Genomic DNA, 23,360 nt, shown 5'->3' with positions numbered 1-23,360 from the left:
TAGTTGTCTAATGTGTTGCATTTTGAGCTGTCAACGGCCCAACAAGGCTTTGCCATAGGCACTGTTAATTACTATTTATCAGAATTTTCTTTGTTTCCCAGATCGGCTGTTGTTGCTTAGTCTCCTATTGTTTATATTATCTGAAGTGGTTGTTTTTTATTGCTGTCCTCTTCTCCCTTTTCTATGCCTCAGTGGGACCTTAAGTTGGTGCTTATGTTCTTAATGGGCTCACCTTATGAGCTTATTAATGGCTGTCCTTCGTGGCTGCTTACTGTAAAGACTTTGTGCTTGGCTGACAAGTAAAATGAACAAAAGATAGAAATTAAAGGGAAGTATTTTTAAAACAGTATAAATGGCATGCCAAACCAACAGCACACAGTCTTAAAACTAAGAAAAAACTAACAAGATATATTTTATATCTTTTGATGACACAGAACTACCACAAACGTAGCAGAAAAGGAAACCTATAGCACTTTTTCTGAATAGAGAAATAATGAAAAACTTAAAGGGTTGGAGTAACACAAGGAGGAAAGAGTGTCGCTAGGCTCTCTCTTGCCAATGGGAAATCAGTACGTGTGACATGCATATATGACACAAATCTCTGTGCTATGGTGGATAATGTATAATGTGATATTTATTTTCAGATAATATCTGGTTTTCCACAGACAGCACCTAATAAAATATACCTTGCACTAGCTTGTTTTAAGAATGCAAAAAACTTTCAGGAGTAAGTTGACGTTTCATTCCAAAATCTTAATTCTCGTTTCAACATTTTGTAATCCATTTTTCACACTTACTACTTCTGGATTTCCTGACGAGGTGCCTGCGAACTCCAAGACTCTTCGAGCTTTATCATCATCCATATCCTCGAGACAGCGAGGATCCAGGTTGAGAGTATTTCCCATGATACAGTACGTTTTACCGAGAAGTAGGCTATGGTCCCTTGAAGCACAGATTTTCTGGCTGAGATACTCATTGTTGCTTTCCTCTGTTACAATTACAAAACAAACAATGGGTAGCCTATATTGTTAATGTTACGTAAATCACGGTGCTAGTCAACTGGATCACATAAATTCTTGAAGGAAACTTAAAGCACAAGTTACTTACCTTCGGTAACGATACATCTGTAAGAAACAGTAGTTAGTATTAGATTCCTTACTTTAGAATATCCCCAGGCATCAGTCTGGGTTCGGAAAATTTTGCGTAGCAGTAACCCTGCTCCTCGGTAGATGTTGTCTGCGGCTCCGTGTCCGTCGTCGGCGCCGGGATGAGGTCGCCGAAGTACTTAGACACCGCCCTTGCGCGCTGACGTCAGTTCTTATACACAGCTTTTACGCGCCAGAAACGCAGAGCCATGATAAAAACCAACACTGGTGCCATAAAAACTAGGGGCCTGAAAGGGGATGACCTTAACCCTAGATTTCCGTTCGCAGAACGGGGAGGATGGGTGAGGCGGTAAGGAATCTAATACTAACTACTGTTTCTTACAGATATATATCGTTACTGAAGGTAAGTAACTTGTGCATCTGAAAGAAACAGGTTAGTATTAGATTCCTTACCTTAGAATAGATACCCCAGCAATACCAACCCCAGTTGTGGGCCTGCGAACCAATGATCACACCAGAAAGTCCTGGAGAACGGAACGGCCGAAAAAGCCATCCCTCCGGACTTGGCTGTCCAGGCAGTAGTGTCTTGCGAACGTGTGCAGCGAGGCCCACGTTCCTCCCTGACAGATGTCCTGCAAGTGGACTCCCCGACCCAGGGCAGTAGTAGCTGCCTTGGCCCGAGTGGAATGGGCACGTAGACCCACAGGAGGCTCCTTTTTAGCCAGAGAGTAACAAGCCTTGATGCACAAGATGACCCATCGAGAAATGGTCAGTTTGTGCACCGCCCGTCCCTCCTTAGCGCCCACGTAACCGACAAAGAGTTGGTCATCCACCCGGAACTGGCGTGTGCGATCCAGATAATATGAGAGCGCATGTTTTGGGTCCAGACCGTGGAGCCTCACTTCCTCTTTCGAGGGATGCGGAGGCGGAAAGAAGGTGGGCAAGGTGATGGACTGCCCGATGTGGAAGGCTGTGACTACCTTGGGCAGGAAAGAGGGTCGCGTCCGCAACACAACTTTGTCCGGATGGACAGAAAGGAATGGAGGTTGAGAAGAAAGAGCCTGGAGCCCACTCACTCTCCTGGCAGAGGTGATGGCAACCAGGAATGCAGTCTTAAGAGTAAGGAGATGAAGAGGACAGTTATGAAGTGGCTCGAAGGGAGCGCACATCAGAAAAGTCAGAACAAGGTTCAAGTCCCACTGAGGCATCACGAAAGGAACAGGAGGAAACATATGAGTGATGCCCTTCAAAACCCTATTTACAAACGGGGACTTGAACAAAGAGGGCTGATCGGGGAGCCTTAAGAAGGCGGAAATGGCAGAGAGGTAGCCCTTTAGAGTGCCCAGAGCAGAGCCCTACTGGGCAAGATAAAGAAGAAAGAGGAGAACCTCTAAAAGAGGGGCAGAAACTGGAACCACAGCCTTTGCTGTGCACCATGCCACAAATTTGTTCCATCTGCAGGCGTATACCGATTTTGTGGAGGGACCCCTGGCTGCAAGAATCACATCACAGACTTCAGGAGGCAAGTCAAATGGCCTCAACTGTCGCCGCTCAATCTCCACGCATGTAAGTGGAGACTGGACAGGTTCGGGTGGAGGACCGTCCCCTGCTGCTGCCACAGAAGGTCCTCCTGAAGAGGCAGTCGAATCGGGGTATCGACTTACATGCTGAGTAGATCGGGATACCAGTATCTTCGTGCCCAGTCCGGAGCCAAAAGGATGACTTGGGCCCGGTCGCGCCTGATCTTCTTCAGCACTCTGGACAGAAGTGGTATAGGCGGAAAGGCGTACAACAGACCACAACTCCACTCGCGACAAAAAGCGCCTCCGAGCGAGTGCCGCCTTGGAAATTCCAAAGCGCAGAACTGATGACATTGCGCATTCTCTTCTGTGGCGAATAGATCTAACCAAGGCTCTCCCCATTGCTGAAAGAGGCCTTGCGCCACGTCCGAGTTCAGAGGCCATTCGTGATCCATCATGCACCGACGGCTGAGTTCGTCCGCCCTGGCGTTCAGGGAATCTGCCAGGTGTTGAACCACCAGGGTCACGCCCTGATGTTCCAGCCACTGCCAGAGGCGCAGAGCCTCCTGGCAAAGGGTCCACGACCCCACCCCGCCCTGTTTGTTGCAGTACCACATGGCGGTGGTGTTGTCCATGAACACCTGCACTACACTCCTCCGGACAGAGGGAAGGAATGCCTTCAGTGCTAGACGAATTGCCCGCAACTCCAAAAGATTGATGTGGAGCCGGGCCTCCGCCGGAGACCAGGGGCCTCTGATCTCCGCCTCTTTCATGTGGCCCCCCCAGCCCTGGAGGGACGCGTCCGTCACAACTACGTGCTCCGGTTGGGGTAGGGAGAGGGATCTGCCGAGGACCCAATCGCGGTCCGTGAGCCACCACTGCAGCTGTCTCGCAGTGCCCTCCGAGATCAGGATGTGGTCGGACAGGTTTCCCTGATGCTGGGCCCACTGAAACTTCAGGTCCCACTGCAGAGCCCGCATCCGCCACCTGGCGGGATGCACCAGTAGGATGCAGGAGGCCATCAGCCCCAGAAGCCGCAGCGTCAACCTGACCGAGACCCGGGAGAAAGGCTGAAAGAGTGGAATCAGAGCCTGAATATCCCGGACACGCTGTTCGGGAGGATGAACCCGAAACTGCGCCGAGTCGAGAAGCTTCTGAGAGGGACACAGGTGCGACTTCGGCACATTGATGGAGAACCCCAGCTGGTGCAAGAGGTCTGCCATCCTCTGGAGGTGGTTGACGACTGTCTGGGGCGAGCCCGCCTTCAACAACCAGTTGTCGAGGTAGGGGAAGACTGAAACCCCTAACCTGCGCAGATGAGCTGCGACCACCGCCATCACTTTCCTGAACACCCGTGGGGTGCTGGTAAGGCCGAAGGGGAGCACGGTAAACTGAAAGTGCTCGTGGCCTACCGTGAACCGCAGGTAACGCCGGTGGGCCGGCAGGACGGGGATGTGAAAATAAGCGTCCTGCAGATCCAACGCTACCATCCAGTCTCCTGGGTCTAGGGCAGCCAAAACCTGAACCAGAGTCAGCATTTTGAACTTCTCCTTCCGGAGGAAGCCGTTGATGTTCCGTAGGTCCAAGATAGGGCGTAGGCCCCCTTTGCCCTTCTTGGGTACCAGAAAGTAGTGGGAGTAGCAACCACACCCTACTTCTGGCCCAGGAACGCGCTCGATGGCCCCCTTGGCCAAGAGGGCCGTAACTTCCTCCTGCAGAAGTTGCAAATGATCCCCCGAAACGCGGTGGAATTTCGGTGGCATGGCTGGAGGGGTCGTCCCGAAGGGGAGGGAGTAGCCCCTTCGGACGATCTGCAGCACCCACCTGTCCGACGTGACAGTGCCAGTGAGAGTGGTGATGGCGAACCCTGCCCCCCACTGGCGTCACATGGGCCGAAAAGCACAGACTAGGAGGGTTTTGAGGCGGATGCTGCGGGGGAAAGTGTGGACTGACCTCGCCGTTGTCCCCGACCGCCGCCACAGCGGTTTCCACGGCCGCCACCGCGTTGGGCATTACCCTGCGGAGCGTGGCTGGCAGCACGTGTGGGTACACCCCTTCCGTGGCCACGAAAGGAGTGAAAGGCAGCCGATTGCTGGCGCGGGGCTGAGAGGCCCAAGGACTTGGCCGTAGCCCTGGAGTCCTTAAAGCGCTCAAGCGCATGGTCTGCCTTGTCGCCAAAAAGGCGACGGCCATCAAACGGCATGTCCATAAGTGTGTTTTGGACATCGGCCGAAAAGCTGGCGGACCTCAACCAGACGTGGCGTCTGACCGCCACTGTCGTTGCCATCGCTCTACCTAGTGAGTCGGTGGTATCCAGCCCACACCGGATAGAATATCTGGCTGCATCCCGGCCCTCCAAAAGGGCTTGGCCGAGTTTGGCCCATACCTACAGACACTCTGGCAGCACTTCCGCAACCGTATCCCACAGAGAGTGGGTGTAGCGGCCCAAGAGGCATGCGGTGTTGGAAGACCGCAGTCCCAGACTAAGGGAGGAGAAAATCTTTTTACCGTACTGCTCGTACCTCTTGGATTCCCTGTCCGGCGGAGCCGACGGGAATGCGGTCTGGGAATTGGAAGCCTGGATTGTGAGAAGTTGGCCTGATATATGATGTTCACTAGTTCTAGTGACCACCTTGTATCAGTCCAAACAACCCTTATGGTGATTGGTTGTAAGTCAACCTTATAGACCAGCTATCCTAATGGCAGCATGGACAAAGCAGTCTTAGGCTAAACTCTTTTGGCATGTGTAGCCAGATGTTTTACCATAATATAACCCCTTGAATACCAGATGAAAGGACACCACACAGGTTGTTATGAAAATAAACAATATATTTATTAATAACAAACACCTCTGAACTCTGTATGAGATCAGAGGGCTAAGCACATGACAATCTCTTAGGAAAAATACGATAAGTTGCACAAAATTACAATGGTGCCCTAGGGGCACGGCAAACCATATACTAAGTAAATGGTATAAGGAAATCGATAGAAGGAATGGAGCTGTCCAGAGGCTGTAGGGTCGCTGGGACTACACTATCCTAACTTTAGGTAAGTAATAGGAGGCCCACGGGACGCGTGTGCAGAGTGTGAACTCACAAGCGGGATGCGTAACAACGTCTATGGACAGTTTAAGAAAAAGGTGAGTACGGACAATCCTGACTGGTTAGGACTAAAACGACTGTGAATCTGGACACTAGGAGAGTTAATTTACCCTTGAGCACCGAAATGCTCTTGTTACCTCACCCACGGGCTGCGGGTGCATAGGTGCGAAGTCGTGTCGGGTTTCTGCGTTGAAGTCTATGGAGCCTGGAAGAAAAGATGCTGCAGGCGACCAGGAGGAAGATGTGCGGTGTGATCCAAGGGTGGATCAGGGATGCTGAAGACCTGAAAGCAGAGGGGACAATGTTTAAAGTCACTAGCCAGTGACTGGAGTGGAACCAGGAAGGAACCAGATGTCGTTGTTGCGATCAGGTGAAGAGTGGACGCTTGTCTCTGCAGCCACGTGGACCAGGAGGTGTCTTCGACGACCAGGATGGAGGCACGAGCTGTCCCACGAAGGCTCTCGCTGTCGGCGGTGTCGGATCCGGATTTGGAGTCAACAGGCCTTGGCAAAGGCAACCCACGCGGTGAGTGGAAAAGGCGTCTGGAGTGGACTAGTAGGGTCCAGGGTGCTCCTCTTTTGGAAGGGAGCAAGGGCCAGTCTGGAGCAACCAGACCAGCAGTGTGGGTTTCAAGGATCGTCATCTAGGAGGTCACTAGCCAGCCGGCAAGTGGCCAGACAACACGCAAACAGCAGCAAACAGGCAGAAGGGCCCCACGCAGATCTCGTGGATGCTGGAGGGCTGATCTTCGGTGCAGGAGCTGCTCGGGGCTGGGGCTTCTCAGTCCCCAAAGCACTTTGTCGAGGTTACCTCAGAAGTCGTGCTGGAAGCCAAGTGCAGTTTCTCCAAGATGGCCGTTCCCACGTGTCTCGTCGCACCCACGGATCTCAGCTGTGCTGCAGATGTGAGTTGAGGTCGGAGAGGTCTGGGAATCCGGGTCTCGTTGGGCTCTGAAGTCTGGATCCTCGAGGGAAGACGACAAAGTGAAGCCGCTGGACGCTTGATGGTGCCTGCTGGTGCAGGGTGGACACTCCTTGCCCACAAGGGAGATTTCTTCAGTCTTCTGTGGAGCAGAACGTCGAAGTCCAGAGCTTCTTCTTGTAAAGTTTGAAGTCAGGATTAATCTAATTTGGAATGGGACCAGCTCCTACCTTTATCCTGCTAAAGGGGGCTGTACTACGACTAGGTCCCTCCTATGGGTGGGACCAGGAAAGGGGGTGGTTACACCCCCTATTCTTTGTCCGGTTTCGCGCTGGGGCTGGAGTGCCCCAGCAACTGGTTTGAACCGGTGTATGCACAGGGCACCTTGTGTGCCCCGGGCATGTCTCATTCCTTTCAGGCCTGCCCTACCTAATACACAAAATCCTGTCTGGGCTGGTGCTAGCACCTCCCAAGGCAGGAAACCCTTTGTCCAAACCTCCCTCGGTGGAAGGACTCCCAGCAGCAGGAGGTCAGACTTGTGTCTGTGGTGGCAGATTCCATTTTGTGATGCCAAGGCTCGAGTTAACTTTAACCGGGGTTCACAGTTACATACATGTCGTGTCCCTCTAGAAGGGTGGAATGCTACCCCCGTCGCCAGAACTGGCGAGGGGGTAGTATTCCAATTCGTATGACACCTTACTCGACATGTTTTGATAATGCTATACAAAGTTAGCATTCAACCGCGAGGATTATAATGCACTTAAGAGTATATGGTATAACGTTATCATGGAACAGCTATTAGGACTTGGATTCGCAAGCTGCAGACAGGCTCAGCTCATGCTAGAGCACCATCTCACATAATTCCAAGCACTCTGCCTTCAGGATTGATAAGGCCTGCCATAGGAGTGACTGATAGGAATATATGTGTCCATTTTGGGGTTAGATATAGGTATACTATATCTACAGCAAAGGGTGATTACACCACCTTGCCCCAGCTGTCTTACCAGCCAGTTGTGTCTGTTTAGATGGCCAGCCAGGGGTGGCATAATACATGCTTCAGCCCCTGGTAGGCCTTGGGGTTCACCTATGCCCTGGGTACCTAAGGTACACTGTACAGGGGCTGATAAGGTGTCCCAATACCAATAGGTAAATGCACCTAAAGTACATGGATGTCAATTTAGAGAGAGAACAGCTAGGCTGTGGGTCTGATTAGCAGGCCCACAGCCAGGGAAAGTCGTAAACCAGTGAAGCAAAAAGTAAAAATCTGGGGTGACCATAGGATTGCAGACCCTACTCTCCTACATAACCCCCCCAAACTTAGGGACATTAAACTAACCTTGACCAGGTGAGTCTTCCTGTTCTAAGTGGAAATACCTGGAGAGACCATCTGCATTGCCATGGTCAGTCCCTGGTCTGTGCTCCACTGTAAAGTCCATCCCCTGTAGGGAAATGGACCACCTAATAAGTTTGGGGTTTTCACCCTTCATCTGATTTAGCCATAAGAGGGTCTTATGGTCGGTCTGAATCTTGAAGTGAGTTCCAAACAAGTATGGCCTCAACTTATTCAGGGCCCAAACCACAGCAAAGGCCTCCCTCTCTATAGCTGACCAACGTTTCTCTCTAGGGGTCAGCCTTCTACTTATAAAAGCAATGGGCTGGTCATGGCCATCAATATTCAGTTGAGATAGAACAGCTCCCACACCCTACTCAGATGCATCTGTTTGGACAATGAAGGTTTTGGAGTAGTCAGGACTCTTGAGAATAGGTGCAGTACACATGGCCTGCTTTAGGTCATCGAATGCCTTCTGACAGCTAACTGTCCACTGAACTTTCTTTGGCATTTTCTTGCTTGTCAAGTCATTAAGTGGTGTCACAATTGACCCATAATTTTTGACAAACTTCCTATAGTAACCAGACAGGCCCAAGAAAGCTCTGACCTGTGTCTGGGTGGTTGGAGGAGCCCAGTCCTTTATGGCCTGTATCTTGCTCTCCAAGGGTTGAACCTGGCCTCCACCTACAAGGTGGCCCAGGTACACAACCTGACTCTGCCCTATCTGGCACTTGGTGGCCTTGATAGTGAGGCCTGCCTTCTGCAGGGCCTCCAAAACTTTCCTCAGGTGGATCAGGTGATCCTCCCAGGTGGAGCTGAAGACAGCAATATCATCTAGTTATGCTGCACAAAAGTCATCCAACCCAGTGAGGACTTGGTTCACCAACCTTTGAAAAGTGGCAGGTGCATTTTTCAAACCAAAGGGCATCACCACAAATTGGTAATAACCTCCTGGGGTAGAAAATGCTGTTTTGGCCTTGGCATCCTCAGCTAACCGGATCTGCCAATAACCAGCTCTTAGGTCAAATGTACTCAAGAAGGTTGCAGAAGCCAACTTGTCTATGAGTTCATCTGCCCTAGGTATTGGATGGGCATCTGTCTTAGTGACAGCATTGAGACCCCTGTAGTCTACACAAAACGTCATCTCTCTCTTACCATCCTGGGTGTGAGGTTTTGGCACTAGAACTACAGGACTAGCCCAAGGGCTTTCTGAGGGTTCAATGACTCCCAATTCCAACATCTTTTGGACTTCTTTCTTTATGCAGTCCCTGACGTGGTCAGGTTGCTTGTAGATTTTACTCTTGACAGGCAGACTGTCACCAGTGTCCACCTCATGGGTGCACCAGTTTGTCTGACTGGGTGTCAGTGAGAACATTTGTCTAAAGGATTGAAGAACTTGTTTGCAATCCTTTTGTTGATGCTCAGAGAGGCTGTCCGAAAAGACTACACCATCAACTGACCCATCATCAGGGTTCTGAGTGAGCAGGTCTGCGAGAGGGTCACTCTCTTCCTCCTGCCCCTCATCTGTTGCCATGAGCAAGCCCATGTTCTCCCTGTCGACAAATGCCTTGAGCCTGTTAACACGAAGCACCCTGTGGGGGCTCCTGGGAGTTCCAAGGTCCACCAGGTAGGTGACCTCTCCCTTTTGCTCAATAATGGTATGGGGTCCAGACCATCTGTCTTGGAGAGCTGCTGGGGCCACTGGCTCCAACACCCACACCTTTTGTCCTGCAGGATAAACAGTTAGGGCAGCCTTTTGGTCATGCCAAGCTTTTTAAAGTTCTTGGCTGGCCTCAAGGTTTTTGGATGCCTTCTCCATGTACTCTGCCATCCTGGAGCGGAGACCAAGTACATAGTCCACTATTTCAAGCTTAGGCTTTTTGAGAGGTAACTCCCATCCTTCCTTCACAAGACATAGGGGTCCTCTTACAGGATGCCCAAACAGAAGCTCAAAGGGGCTGTAGCCAACCCCCTTCTGTGGGACCTCTCTGTAAGCAAACAGGAGGCAGGGTAAAAGGATGTCTCATCTTCGCCTAAGCTTCTCAGGTAACCCTTTTATCATCCCTTTTAGGGTCTTGTTGAATCTCTTAACAAACCCATTGCACTGCGGGTAATAGGGTGTGGTAAATTTGTAATTTACACCACACTCCTTCCACATTGCAGTCAAGTATCCTGACATGAAGTTTGCACCTCTGTCAGAGACAACCTCCTTAGGAAACCCCACTCTGGAGAAAACTCCAAGCAGGGCCCTGGCCACAACAGGAGCTGTAGTGGTCCTAAGGGGAATAGCTTCTGGATACCTGGTGGCATGATCCACTACCACCAGTATAAATCTGTGCCCAGATGCTGTTGGGGGGTCCATTGGTCCAACAATGTCTATCCCCACTCTCTCAAAGGGCACCCCCACCACAGGTAGTAGTATAAGGGGGGCCTTTGTTGTGCCACCTGATTTGCCACTGGCTTGACAGGTGACACATGAGCGACAAACCTCTTTGGTGTCTTCAGACATATGAGGCCAGTGAAAGTGTGGGGCAAGCCTGTCCCAAGTCTTGTTTTGGCCTAAGTGACCTGCAAGGGGAATCTCATGGGCCAAAGTGAGAAGTAAACCTCTAAGAGACAAGGGGATGACCAGCCTCCTGGTAGCACCAGGCTTGGGGTCTCTTGCCTCAGAGTATAGGAGTCCTTCATCCCAATATACCTTGTGGGCACCTGTAGCATTCCCTGCAGCCTCCGCAGCAGCCTGCTGTCTGAGGGGTTCAAGGGAGGAACAGTCTAACCGTGCCTGTCTCAAGTCTGCCCTGGAAGGTCCCCCTGTCCCAAGAAACTCAACCTGTTCAGGTTCCAGCTCTTCTAGGACCGCCCGCAGTCTGCTAGCAAACGCTCAGAGTGGTGTTCGGGTCACGACGCCTCGTACGAAAGTGCATTTTCGTACGAGGTGGTCTAGCTGTGCAGGGGGACTTGAAACTAATGAAGTATCCCCCCTGTGCCAAATTTTAAAAAACACTTGTTACGTTCCTATGCAGCATAGGTGTATGCGATTCTAGGAGATATTAACAGAGAGTGTGGATCACGCACGGTACTGACCCCGATTATATGGAACCACTGAATAAAACTGGTGGAGATCAAGTATTTCGGCTAGATTGAGATATATAGTTGACCGCCGATGAACACCGGTTGAAAAGCTTTGAGACCCACTTGTGTCCCTTGACGAGATGCACTGTATATTTGTGGGAAATTATTATTTTTAAAACAAAAATCCTGAAGAAGGTGTTGGCTTTAAATTACAAGTGCCAAACCGAAACGCGTCGATGCTTACTTGAGTTATGAAACGTTAAGTTGCTAAATACAACTACTCCAATCACAATAGATTTACAAATTGGAGTCTGATCAAATCTCTTCAGACGAGCGTCTTTTCATCTCATTTTAACTGGAATCGTTTTCCTTTTACCTTTCGTTTCCCATTGTTTGTAATTACTTGATGTATATTGTTTTTTATTGAGGCTACATTTTATATTGCTTTTATATGTATTGAAATAAAATGTAAATTTTTGTATAAACATATCACTTATATTTCTTTTGCTCCTGGGTTTATGTCTAAAAAGTTTTTCTGTGCGTGTTTGGAAGGCTGTGGTAAATAGTTCTCGCTATGTTGTAAGTCCACCCAAAGGGGATATTGGTTTGACATTGTGTCGTTTGGAACCCTACCCCTTTGGATATTAGGTCCCTCTCTTTTGTTAGAGGCGATGTGATGGTATGCCAGTGGAGGAGGTGATGGCGAACGATGGAGAACCCTGCCCCCCACTGCCGTTGAATGGGCCTGAAAGCTCGGACTAGGAGAACTTTGAGGCAAATGCTGCAGGGGCGGATGTGGACTGACCTTGCCGTTGTCCCCCGGCAAAGCCACGGTGGTTACCACATCCACGACCGCGTTGAGGTTGGGTCTGCAGCCTGTGGCTAACTGGACGTGTGGGTGCGCCCCTTCCTTGGCCACGAAAGGGGCAAAAGGTGGAAGTTTGCTGGCGTTGACCGAGGCCCTAGGAATTGGCCATAGCCCTGGAGTCCTTGAAATGCTCCAGCATTGCCAAAGAGGCGACGGCCATCAAAAGGCATGTCCATAAGGGTGGCTTTGACATGCCCCAAAAAGTTGGCGTACCTCAGCCAGGCGTGGCGGCGAACCGCCACCGTCGTTGCAATCGCACTACCCAGCGAGTCCGTGGAATCTAGTCCACACAGTATCGAATAGCGTGCTGCATTCCGTCCCTCCGCTAGGGTTTGGGAAAGCTTTGCATGGACCTCCACCGAGCACTGCAGCAGCACTTCCGCAACCGTATCCCACAGAGAGTGGGTGTAAAAGCCCAAAAGGTAGGCGGTGTTGACAGACCGCAACCCCAAACTCAGGGAGGAGAACAGTTTCTTCCCAAACTGATCGTACCTTTTGGATCCCAATCCGGGGGAGCGGTCGGGAATGCGGTCTGGGAGGTAGAGGCCTGGATCACCAGGCTCTCGGGGGTGGGGTGAACGGACTGGAAGCTGGGGTTGCCCGAGGCCGGGCGGTGGCTTCGGGCCACGTTCCGATCTACGGGAATGCCCGTAGAGGGCTTGGACCAGGTGCCCACCAGAACGTTAGTGAGGGCTTTGTCAAACAGCAGGAGAGGCTCTGAGGAGCTTGCCTGCGGTTTGAGCACCTCAGTGAGGAGGTTAGTCATCACGGCCGATACAGGGAGCTCAAGAGCCAAGGCCTTGGCTGCCCTAGTCAACACCATGCTGTAAGTAGCCCCCTCCTCCGTAGCCACGGTAGGAGGGGAGACAAATCCAGAGTCAGGCGAAGTGTCCAAACCACTGGCCTCCCCCAGCTCGTCTGCCCAGTCCTGCCGCAACAGGCCCTGTAGTGCCAGAGGGTCCTCAGACCCCTCCCAGTCCTCCTCGTCATCCATCTCCTGATAGTCAGGAATAAATGATGGAGCCGGGTCGTTGGTGAAGGGCTCAGCGATCGGCGTCGAAGACGGCGGTCAAACGCCGGATCCAGACCGGGGGTGGGACCGGGGCGGCGTCGGGGGCGACACCCTAGGTGACGGCGCCAGCGGAGGGGTCGTAAGGTCGACCGGCGACGTCACGGATCCAAGCCTGGATCCTGAGGAGCCCTGCGGCGTTGGGACCAGTCATCGACGGTGCCGGGGCCTAAGCACCCGACGGCGCCGGGGCCGCTTGGGCTCCCAGACGGACCCGCGGGGCCGAAGGCGCCTTGGCCGGTTCCGACGGAGGGAAGCGCGACCTCATGGCCGTGAGGAAAGCACTAATCTCCTTCGGCGTCGCGTGCAGCCCAGGGACCGGCGGGTATGGAGCTGCACGCGGCGCTTGCGGCTCAGGCGGATCCGCATGGGCGGTGTCCCCCGGCCGCGTCGCGCGAGCGTCGGAGGAGCGATGTTGCTTCTTTGGCTTCTTTTTAGAGTGCCTCGACTTACCTGAGGATTTGGAGCCCGACGAGTGGTAGTGACTCGTCGAGCGGCGATGACAGAGGCCCCGCGACCGGTCCCTCGACCTCCTCCTGGACCGGGACCTCAAGCAGCGCGGGACCCACTGCCGGAGCTCGAGATGCTTACGGGACCGCTCCCGCGTAGCCTTCAAGGTCAAGACCCGGCAGTCGGGGCACGACTTGTCATCGTGGTCGGCCCGAGACAGTAAAGGCACCGACGGTGGGGGTCGGTCACCGACATCAAGCGGTGACAATCGTCGCAGGGTTTGAACCCGGGCATCCCTACCGGCACCGCGAGTCGAGGTATCGACTCGAGAAGTGATCCAAAAGAGATAAAAAATGTAGTCAAAAATTGACTAGGAGTACTGCTCTTCCCGGATCTGCTCTTGCTGGCGCGGAAAAAAAACAGAACTGACGTCAGCGCGCGAGGGCGGCGTCAAAGTACTCCGATGACGTCATCCCGGCGATCACGACGCCGACGACGGACGCGGAGCCACAGACGACGCCTACCGACGTGCAGGGCTACTGCTGCGCAAAACTTTCCGGATCCAGTCTGACGCCTGGGGATATTCTAAGGTAAGGAATCTAACACTAACCGGTTTCTTTCAGATAATTTTTTTTTAGATATTGTCAAAGGCTTTAACATTGGCACCCATCCAGTGAGCGTTTGGACTACGCCCCGTTGGTCTGCTAGTTTGTATGTGCCAAGTGGAATGTTTAAACGTGCCATTAATGGAAAGTTAATTTCTGTACAAGATATTTGACAAACATTTAAATGAAAACATACTACAGATACACACTTACATCTCTGACATGTATATCATTTTTCTACACAAGCCAAAAAAGCATAACAATTTTATCCTTTGAAAAATCATAATATATACAAGGCCTATTTTAAACTGATTGTTTTTAGTCAAAAAATATAAAGCACAAAAATGCAAGCTGAGACATACAGCATGAACAGAATTACTCATACCCTTACCTAGTAGAGGAATGGTCTTCATCACAGTAACCATCTGTTCACCACTGGTCTGGCTCTGACTGCGACTGTGACTGTAACGGCAGTAGCTGTGCATCCACTGGACCAACCAGTCTTCTCTAGTCTTACTCTCCCTATGCAGCCCTTTCAAAAGCTTCATTGAAACTGAAAAGTTGTTCTATAAAGAAGGTTAAAAGCTCAGTAATCAGAGTGAGGACTATTCTTTAAGCACATTATAACAATATAATTTACAGTCAGGCAAACACACAGTCAGTAAGAAATATAGGGTAACATCAACTATAGTGGTGTTTTCTAATTGTTAACTGCAACGCTGAATGTATCCCATGCCAAACTTCAACATCTGAATATTTAATTGCACAGCCTGGGGTGGCAGGGAGGTTGCTAGTGAGTTGTCTATTCATGATTAGCAGAAAGGAGGTTAGCTCTGGTACAAATAACACCTCCCACTTCACCTACTTAAAGAAAATATACCAAAGGACATAGTAAAGAGAGCAAAGTCTACTGACTATACAAACCACAGTCAGGCAGTGCTTAGAATGTAGACTGTATTATTTGAAACAACTTGTATATATTTACAGGAGAGAACTGATAAAGGTATAAGGAGGTGGTCATCAAACAAACAAATTAAAGCTTTGAGCTATGAGAGGAGCCTTACTAATTTAAGAGTACTTTCCTTAGACAATGTAGACAGGTTAACCTACATAAGGCAGAACAATGGCCTATCAGAGGAAAACAAGCAGAGGAAAGCCGCAACCTACCTGACAGACGCCGCCACCGCCAGGAGTCACGCCGCCACCGCCAGGAGTCATTCCAACGCTGATAAACCGCGCCGCCGCTCCGGGACTACAATTCCCGGCTGCCTACGCGGCGGCGCGCTCTGTGACACCGCGCCAGCGCCAGGAGGCGCACAAAAGCAGCGCTGTGGCCGGCGGAGCGGGGGAAACAAGCAGAGGAAAGCCGCAACCTACCTGACAGACGCCGCCACCGCCAGGAGTCACGCCGCCACCACCAGGAGTCATTCCAACGCTGATAAACTGCGCCGCCGCTCCGAGACTACAATTCCCGGCTGCCTACGCGGCGGCGCGCTCTGTGACACCGCGCCAGCGCCACGAGGCGCACAAAAGCAGCGCTGTGGCCGGCGGAGCGGGGGAAACAAGCAGAGGAAAGCCGCAACCTACCTGACAGACGCCGCCACCTCCAGGAGTCACGCTGCCACCGCCAGGAGTCATTCCAACGCTGATAAACCGCGCCGCCGCTCCGGGACTACAATTCCCGGCTGCCTACGCGGCGTCGCGCTCTGTGACACCGCGCCAGCGCCAGGAGGCGCACAAAAGCAGCGCTGTGGCCGGCGGAGCGGGGGAAACAAGCAGAGGAAAGCCGCAACCTACGCCGCCACCGCCAGGAGTCACGCCGCCACCGCCAGGAGTCATTCCAACGCTGATAAACCGCACCGCCGCTCCGGGACTACAATTCCCGGCTGCCTAAGTGGCGGCGCGCTCTGTGACACCGCGCCAGGAGGCGCACAAAAGCAGCGCTGTGGCCGGCGGAGCGGGGGAAACAAGCAGAGGAAAGCCGCAACCTACCTGACAGACGCCGCCACCGCCAGCAGTCAAGCCGCCACCGCCAGGAGTCATTCCAACGCTGATAAACCGCGCCGCCGCTCCGGGACTACAATTCCCGGCTGCCTACGCGGCGGCGCGCTCTGTGACACCGCGCCAGCGCCAGGAGGCGCACAAAAGCAGCGCTGTGGCCGGCGGAGCGGGGGAAACAAGCAGAGGAAAGCCGCAACCTACCTGACAGACGCCGCCACCGCCAGGAGTCACGCTGCCACCACCAGGAGTCATTCCAACGCTGATAAACCGCGCCGCCGCTCCGGGACTACAATTCCCGGCTGCCTACGCGGCGTCGCGCTCTGTGACACCGCGCCAGCGCCAGGAGGCGCACAAAAGCAGCGCTGTGGCCGGCGGAGCGGGGGAAACAAGCAGAGGAAAGCCGCAACCTACCTGACAGACGCCGCCACCGCCAGGAGTCACGCCGCCACCGCCAGGAGTCATTCCAACGCTGATAAACCGCGCCGCCGCTCCGGGACTACAATTCCCGGCTGCCTACGCGGCGGCGCGCTCTGTGACACCGCGCCAGCGCCAGGAGGCGCACAAAAGCAGCGCTGTGGCCGGCGGAGCGGGGGAAACAAGCAGAGGAAAGCCGCAACCTACCTGACAGACGCCGCCACCGCCAGGAGTCACGCCGCCACCGCCAGGAGTCATTCCAACGCTGATAAACCGTGCCGCCGCTCCGGGACTACAATTCCCGGCTGCCTACGCGGCAGCGCGCTCTGTGCCAGCGCCAGGAGGCGCACAAAAGCAGCGCTGTGGCCGGCGGAGCAGAGGAAACAAGCAGAGAAAGCCGCAACCTACCTGACAGACGCCGCCACCGCCAGGAGTCACGCCGCCACCGCCAGGAGTCATTCCAACGCTGATAAACCGCGCCGCTGCTCCGGGACTGCAATTCCCGGCTGCCTACCTGGCGGCGCGCTCTGTGACACCGCGCCAGCGCCAGGAGGCGCACAAAAGCAGCGCTGTGGCCGGCGGAGTGGGGGAAACAAGCAGAGGAAAGCCGCAACCTACCTGACAGACGCCGCCACCGCCAGGAGTCACGCCGCCACCGCCAGGAGTCATTCCAACGCTGATAAACCGCGCCGCCGCTCCGGGACTACAATTCCCGGCTGCCTACGCGGTGGCGCGCTCTGTGACACCGCGCCAGGAGGCGCACAAAAGCAGCGCTGTGGCCGGCGGAGCGGGGGAAACAAGCAGAGGAAAGCCGCAACCTACCTGACAGACGCCGCCACCGCCAGGAGTCACGCCGCCACCACCAGGAGTCATTCCAACGCTGATAAACTGCGCCGCCGCTCCGAGACTACAATTCCCGGCTGCCTACGCGGCGGCGCGCTCTGTGACACCGCGCCAGGAGGCGCACAAAAGCAGCGCTGTGGCCGGCGGAGCGGGGGAAACAAGCAGAGGAAAGCCGCAACCTACGCCGCCACGAGTCACGCCGCCACCGCCAGGAGTCATTCCAACGCTGATAAACCGCGCCGCCGCTCGGGGACTACAATTCCCGGCTGCCTACGCGGCGGCGCGCTCTGTGACACCGCGCCAGCAGGCGCACAAAAGCAGCGCTGTGGCCGGCGGAGCGGGGGAAACAAGCAGAGGAAAGCCGCAACCTACCTGACAGACGCCGCCACCGCCAGGAGTCACGCCGCCACCGCCAGGAGTCATTCCAACGCTGATAAACCGCGCCGCCGCTCCGGGACTACAATTCCCGGCTGCCTACGCGCCAGCGCCAGGAGGCGCACAAAAGCAGCACTGTGGCCGGCGGAGCGGGGGAAACAAGCAGAGGACTTTCAGTCAAAGAGGCATCAGATACCAGGTAAAAAGTGGAGGGTAATCATGTCAAAAAGGGCTCTTTAGGGGGCATGGCCAAGACCCGAAATGAAATGGCCGCCTGAGCTAGTTGCTACATGAGCCTTTTTCCTCCCCCAGTTATCCTGAAGATTAATCCTGTATCCCAGCAGTAAGTGAGCGCACCGGAGCGATAGTGGAGCCTTCACAGCTGTCGCCCGCTGCACACAGCCTCTAGCACCCAGTGTATTCAGCCCTGTAAGCGGCGGGCCTAAGTAATCAGCCGAGCCGAGGGCTCGATTTGAGGACCTCGCTGCGGCGCGGCGATTGGGGGTGTGGCCAGAGAACCTGGCGGGCGCCGCAGCAGTGAAGATCTGCGAGCAGTGAACCGGTCCGTGGAGCGCTGTTGAGACCCACGCGGCAGCGCAGGTCCGGCTGCTCCCTTTATAATGTGGCCTCGGCGCTTCGCGCTGAAACGCTGACGCCGACTCGACTGCGGAACCCGACTGGGGAATCAGCATGCACTTAATATCACTGGCCGGCTCTAGGAGAAAGTACGGTGAGGAGGATTCTTTGGGGGGGGGACCCTGAGTATGACTGCAGCGGTGTGATTCGGCCCCACTAGCCCCCCCCCCCCCAGCCGCTAGACTAACTGAGGGAATACAAAACCTCCAAGGAGGCCCAACGAGACTTTGGGACAAGAACTCATCTACGCAGCACACTTCATTCTGGCAGTGGACGGCGGTGGGGGGGGGGGGGTGGTTAGGGGGTGAAGAGTTTGACTACTGCCAGCCTATTGCTCTGTTGGCCTGGTGTTGGGGAAATAAACCACTCCTGGCCATTGAGCCTCTCTCAGACTTCTGGGTGACCATATTGAAGTTGGAGGAAGGTGGTGCGATTCTCAGGCGTTCCGAAGTTGCCTGAATTCACTTCTTTCGCTACCGCTTGCACGCCTTTTAGGATATCCGGTGGGACCCATGCTTAGGCCACAGACACAGACTGCGTCACTGCTCAGATCCACCTAGTGACAGACAGGTGGTATCCTACTCCTACTGCCATGACACGAGTGTGCCCATATACGTCCAGGCGCAAGGCTGCATATTATAAGGCACTGTAAGCGAATCGCCCAAGTGGCAATGGAAAAAACTAAAGCGGCTGGCGCTAAGGGGCAAAGGGTGGTGTAAACAAACAGAATGGACCGCTACACCCTCCCTAAAGATAAGCTTCAACATTTTCAATCTGGGGGTGGTCCCACCGGAGAACATGGCGGGGGAGGACTAGGAGCTATCCTTGAAGGATGTGATGAAAGCAATCGCCACTGATCAGTCCGCGCTTGAGCACAAAATGGACACTATAGCCATCGAAGTCAACCTGATCCAAGCTGATCTCACCAAGTTGAATGGGAAAGTCAAGCAGGTGGAACTCACCACCGCCAGCCTCGTGGACGACGTCGCCCAGCAGGTCAACTAAAAGACATCCAAAACTTCTGTAAAACCACAGAACTCAAGCTAGAAGACTATGAAGGGCGCCTACGCCGCAAGAACCTGCGCATTTTGGGTGTTCCGGAGAAAGCTGAGGGACAAGCCCCAGACCAATTTGTGGAGGAACTTGTTCTACAGCACCTGAAACCTAAGGTCGTTGAAAGAGCGCACAGGGTCCCTGGGGGCCGTCCCAAACCGGGGGTCCCACCACGAACGATGCTGGCGATGGTGCTCAATTTACGAGACAGAGATGTGATCCTCCAGAACGCTAGGGTGGGAGCCCCACTTCGCTTCGAAAACGCGGACATCTCGTTCTTCCTCAACTGTACGCAACAGGTACAGCGCCAAAGACGATCCTTCACAGCAGTGAAGCAGAAACTCAGAGACAAGGGCCTGAAGTACTCTATGCTATTCCCAGCACGTCTCCGAGTGGAATCTGGTGGGAAAATCTGTTTTTTCGAACAACCGGAGGAAGCTGCAGACTGGCTTAAATACCGAACGGAGCGGGCCCCTGAGGATCAAGATGCCGGGGGTGAGGCTTCCGCACAACCCCACGGCTGACTAAGATGACCTGACATTGGAACATTCCTTAAACTAGCTATTTCTCGGGCTGACCTGGGCAGGTAATGGACAGTGGGGGATGTAGTTCTGGTAGGATACCTCCCTATTCTAAGACAAATCTTAGTCCTTTGGTGTGTGACCTGCGCTAGGATTTCTATCTTGGCAATGTTTGGGGGGCGGGGATACGGGATGTCACACCCTTACCTATTCTACTAATAGTTCTTTTTCTAGGCGACAGGCACTCTGCTGTTGTGTAGCATTTTAGAATCCAAGTGAAATTTACCGATTCATGCCCTTATATAGGTATAATTCACATTGCCCTTACATAGGCATAACAATCCTGACAATAATTAGACGTAACCCATCCAGTCCAAATACAGGCATGGCTACTTCCACTAGTTCCAAAAAGCCACAACGATTTCTTGGAAAACTCTGCTTCAGCAGTCAGAGACATCCCCTTTCTTGAATATTGATTTGTACAAGAAATCATGGCGTTTTCAAAGAACTACCATTCCCTTGGGGTTCTTTGGTGACGTTATTATGTCCGCCTTTATGTCAAACTAGGCACCTTCAAGGTATAAATATGCCTTCACCTGCCCAAGCAAACACACGGTGGTTTGGAGCAGCTCGACTATCTACTTGCCCGACGCAGCTCGCTACAGCAAGTGCCGAAGGAAGCCGACCCTCCAGCTGACGCACTGACAGAGAGGCTGCCTTTCTCTCGCTGAGAATCCAGCTCCAGTGTTTCCAAGCTCCCCTTGCGGGGTGTTGGGAAATCGAGTCCCGAGACAGAGATACCATACCTCCTTCATTCTAAAACCAACGTACGGAGCTGATTAGACCCTAAGAGAAATCTTGGATAGATTCTTGGCAAAGAAACTAAACCTATGCTACACCACACTTCTTCCCTCGTACTATACTTAGGTTAGGTACATGAATGTAGGCGTATTTTAGAAGCACCAGTTGAGTACTTTTAGTCTTTGTTATTTATGTATGTATTTTATGGTTTAGAAACCATACCATGCTTTTACAGTATTACTTTATAATACTCTTCTTGGGGTACGCATTATACTTTACAGCCAGTATTACGATTGTAGCAGTTCATTTCTTTTGCATGAGAAAGAAGACTGTTCAATAAATACTTTTATTGAAAACGCCCGTCTCTCTATTTCTCTGCACCTCTGGTGAAACGAAGCATACACGATTGACTGAGTAAAATATCTATCTATTGTTTCCACGACTCTAGAGATACTTCTTATTCTTGGGAAACAAAGTTGTCATGTTTATGCGGTTACTCAACAGGTAGCCCAGAGGGAAAAAGGAACAACGGGTTGCCCTCCACTCACAAAGTCCTCTCAACAATATAACCTGGTTCCTAAAAACAGAAATCTCTTCTCATGTATTTCTGTTTACAAATTGTATTAAGCTTTGTAGTTTTCTACATAATCATCACTCAAATTTAGTTTATCATCAATTTAATTATCTATCATAAAATCCCCACTAACTTCGTTGACAGTCTCAAAGAAATCTGAGACTATTAAAGTAAATGTTCAATAGAATCTAAGTACAAACAGTCCCCCACACATACATTGTGAAAAACATGTGAAAGGGCAAAATGACCCCTCACGGGCGCACCACCAACTGGGTAACTGGCAGGTACTCACCAGATAAGCCCATTTTTTAATCATCATCGGCGGGCATTTTACCCAAAGAAAAAGTGTCCAAAATTAAAGAAAGAAAGTGTGTGCAGTGAAGTGACAACAGATCACACTCCACGTTGTGGTGAACAGTGATTAAAATTGAAGGGTTCACTCTTAACACAACAACTTTATGTTATATTATTTATGTTATATTGGCTTCTGTCTGTCTTTTTGAGAACTTTACTGAACAATTGATTCGTGACCAATTCGTTGGTCATTGTAAAGATAAACAGAAGTTACTTTCTATGGACAATCCCACTCTTGATGAAACCATTAAAGTAGCGAAAAGTATAGAAACTTCTCATATTTCCCTTAAGGAATTAGAAGACAAACCAGTAGATAGCATCAATTTTGTTGGTAGCTCGAGGAAAACAAAGAATAAATCCACAAAGACTATGAACAATTTTTCCCAAAGGTTCAAAGATACTGTTTCAGTGCCTAACAATATTTGTTTACGATTTGGAAGTTCTACCCATAGTAAAGGAGCAAAGTGCCCAGCGTCGAATTCTATGTGTAACTACTGTAAAAAAATAGGACATTTTGCCACTGTTTGTTTAAAAAAGAAATTTGAAAAGAAAACTATAGCTTGTGTAGTTGAATCAGATAATGACTCAGATACTGAAATTATCTCAGTTATTTCTGACCACATAGAGTCTAGTGAGACATCAATACCTCTTACAGGTGACCCGTCAACTTGTGTTGATCCTATAGTTGAAATACTTGTTGGTAATAAGAAACTTGATCTTCTAGTGGATTCAGGTGCAAGGATCACCATGATTACTGAAGAACTATTCCATGAAACGTGGGGAGAAAGAGTATTATTTCCGCCTGACAGAAAACCTATTTCATATGAAAAACGTAGAATTGCATTACTTGGGTTTTTCGAAGATTATTTAGAGTTTAAAGGCAGGAGAATAAGGGGAAAAGTGTATGTAGCTGTCAAAGGATTAAATATTTTAGGGTGGTTTCACCAGGGTCTTTTTGGCATGCAACTTAGACGAGGCACAAAAGAACAAGTATTGCTTGTATCTTGTGAAGAGGAAAGCACTAAGTGGGTCAATGAATTTCCTTCTGTTTTTAGTGATCAACTAGGTAAGATCACTGGGTTCAAACATAAAATTATTGTTAAGGATGGAGCAACGCCTATTAAACACAAACTCAGGAGTGTTCCCTTTAGCATTAAAGAAGACCTGAACAAAGAGATAACTCTGCTATGTGAAAAGGGAATTATAGAACCTACTGTCTCATCATTATGGTTGTCTCCTCTTGTGGTCGCACGCAAGAGAGATGGTAAATTAAGGGTGTGTGTGGACCTTAGATCTCTGAATAAGGAAATTTGGGTTGACTCCCACCCTTTGCCTAAAATTACAGACCTATTTACCAGTATCAAAGGTGCGAACATTTTCTCAAAATTAGACCTGGCTAGTGCCTATCATCAAATAGAACTTCACCCAGAATCACGATCTTTACCAGCTTTTGTGTCTCCACTCGGTACTTTCCGCTACAAAAGAATGCCTTTTGCACTAGCCTCTGCGGCTTCTGTTTTTCAAAGAGTGATGCAAAATTTATTGAGAGATGTTGAGGGTGTTCTTGTCTTTCAAGACGACGTTTTGATATATGCCAAAGATGATGAAACACATGATTACACTATTAGGAAAGTTTTGGAAATTTTCAAAAAAGTGGAGTCATATTGAAAACTGAAAAGTGCAAGTTTAGTTGCAGTGAGATACAATACCTAGGTCATTTGCTTTCTCATGAAGGAATCAGACCAA

The 23,360-nt window shown here is 51.5% G+C and overlaps 1 protein-coding gene across 1 annotated transcript in view; it reads right to left on the bottom strand.

Annotated features, from left to right (window-relative positions):
* Positions 1-23,360, bottom strand: part of PRKDC (protein kinase, DNA-activated, catalytic subunit) — a 3,158,350-nt gene that overhangs the window by 859,934 nt on the left and 2,275,056 nt on the right. The window contains exons 70-71 of the mRNA XM_078687323.1: positions 14,434-14,608; positions 798-988 (exon numbers count right to left, since the gene is read on the bottom strand). Of these exons, the coding sequence (XP_078543449.1) occupies positions 798-988; positions 14,434-14,608 (366 nt within the window). The remainder of the gene's footprint in view (positions 1-797; positions 989-14,433; positions 14,609-23,360) is intronic.

The sequence above is a fragment of the Lissotriton helveticus genome, chromosome 4_1 (assembly GCF_964261635.1).
Source record: "Lissotriton helveticus chromosome 4_1, aLisHel1.1, whole genome shotgun sequence".
NCBI classification, from domain to species: domain Eukaryota; kingdom Metazoa; phylum Chordata; class Amphibia; order Caudata; family Salamandridae; genus Lissotriton; species Lissotriton helveticus.
The sequence above is the reverse complement of the archived record's forward strand: the minus strand, read 5'-3'. Positions and strand labels throughout refer to the sequence as shown.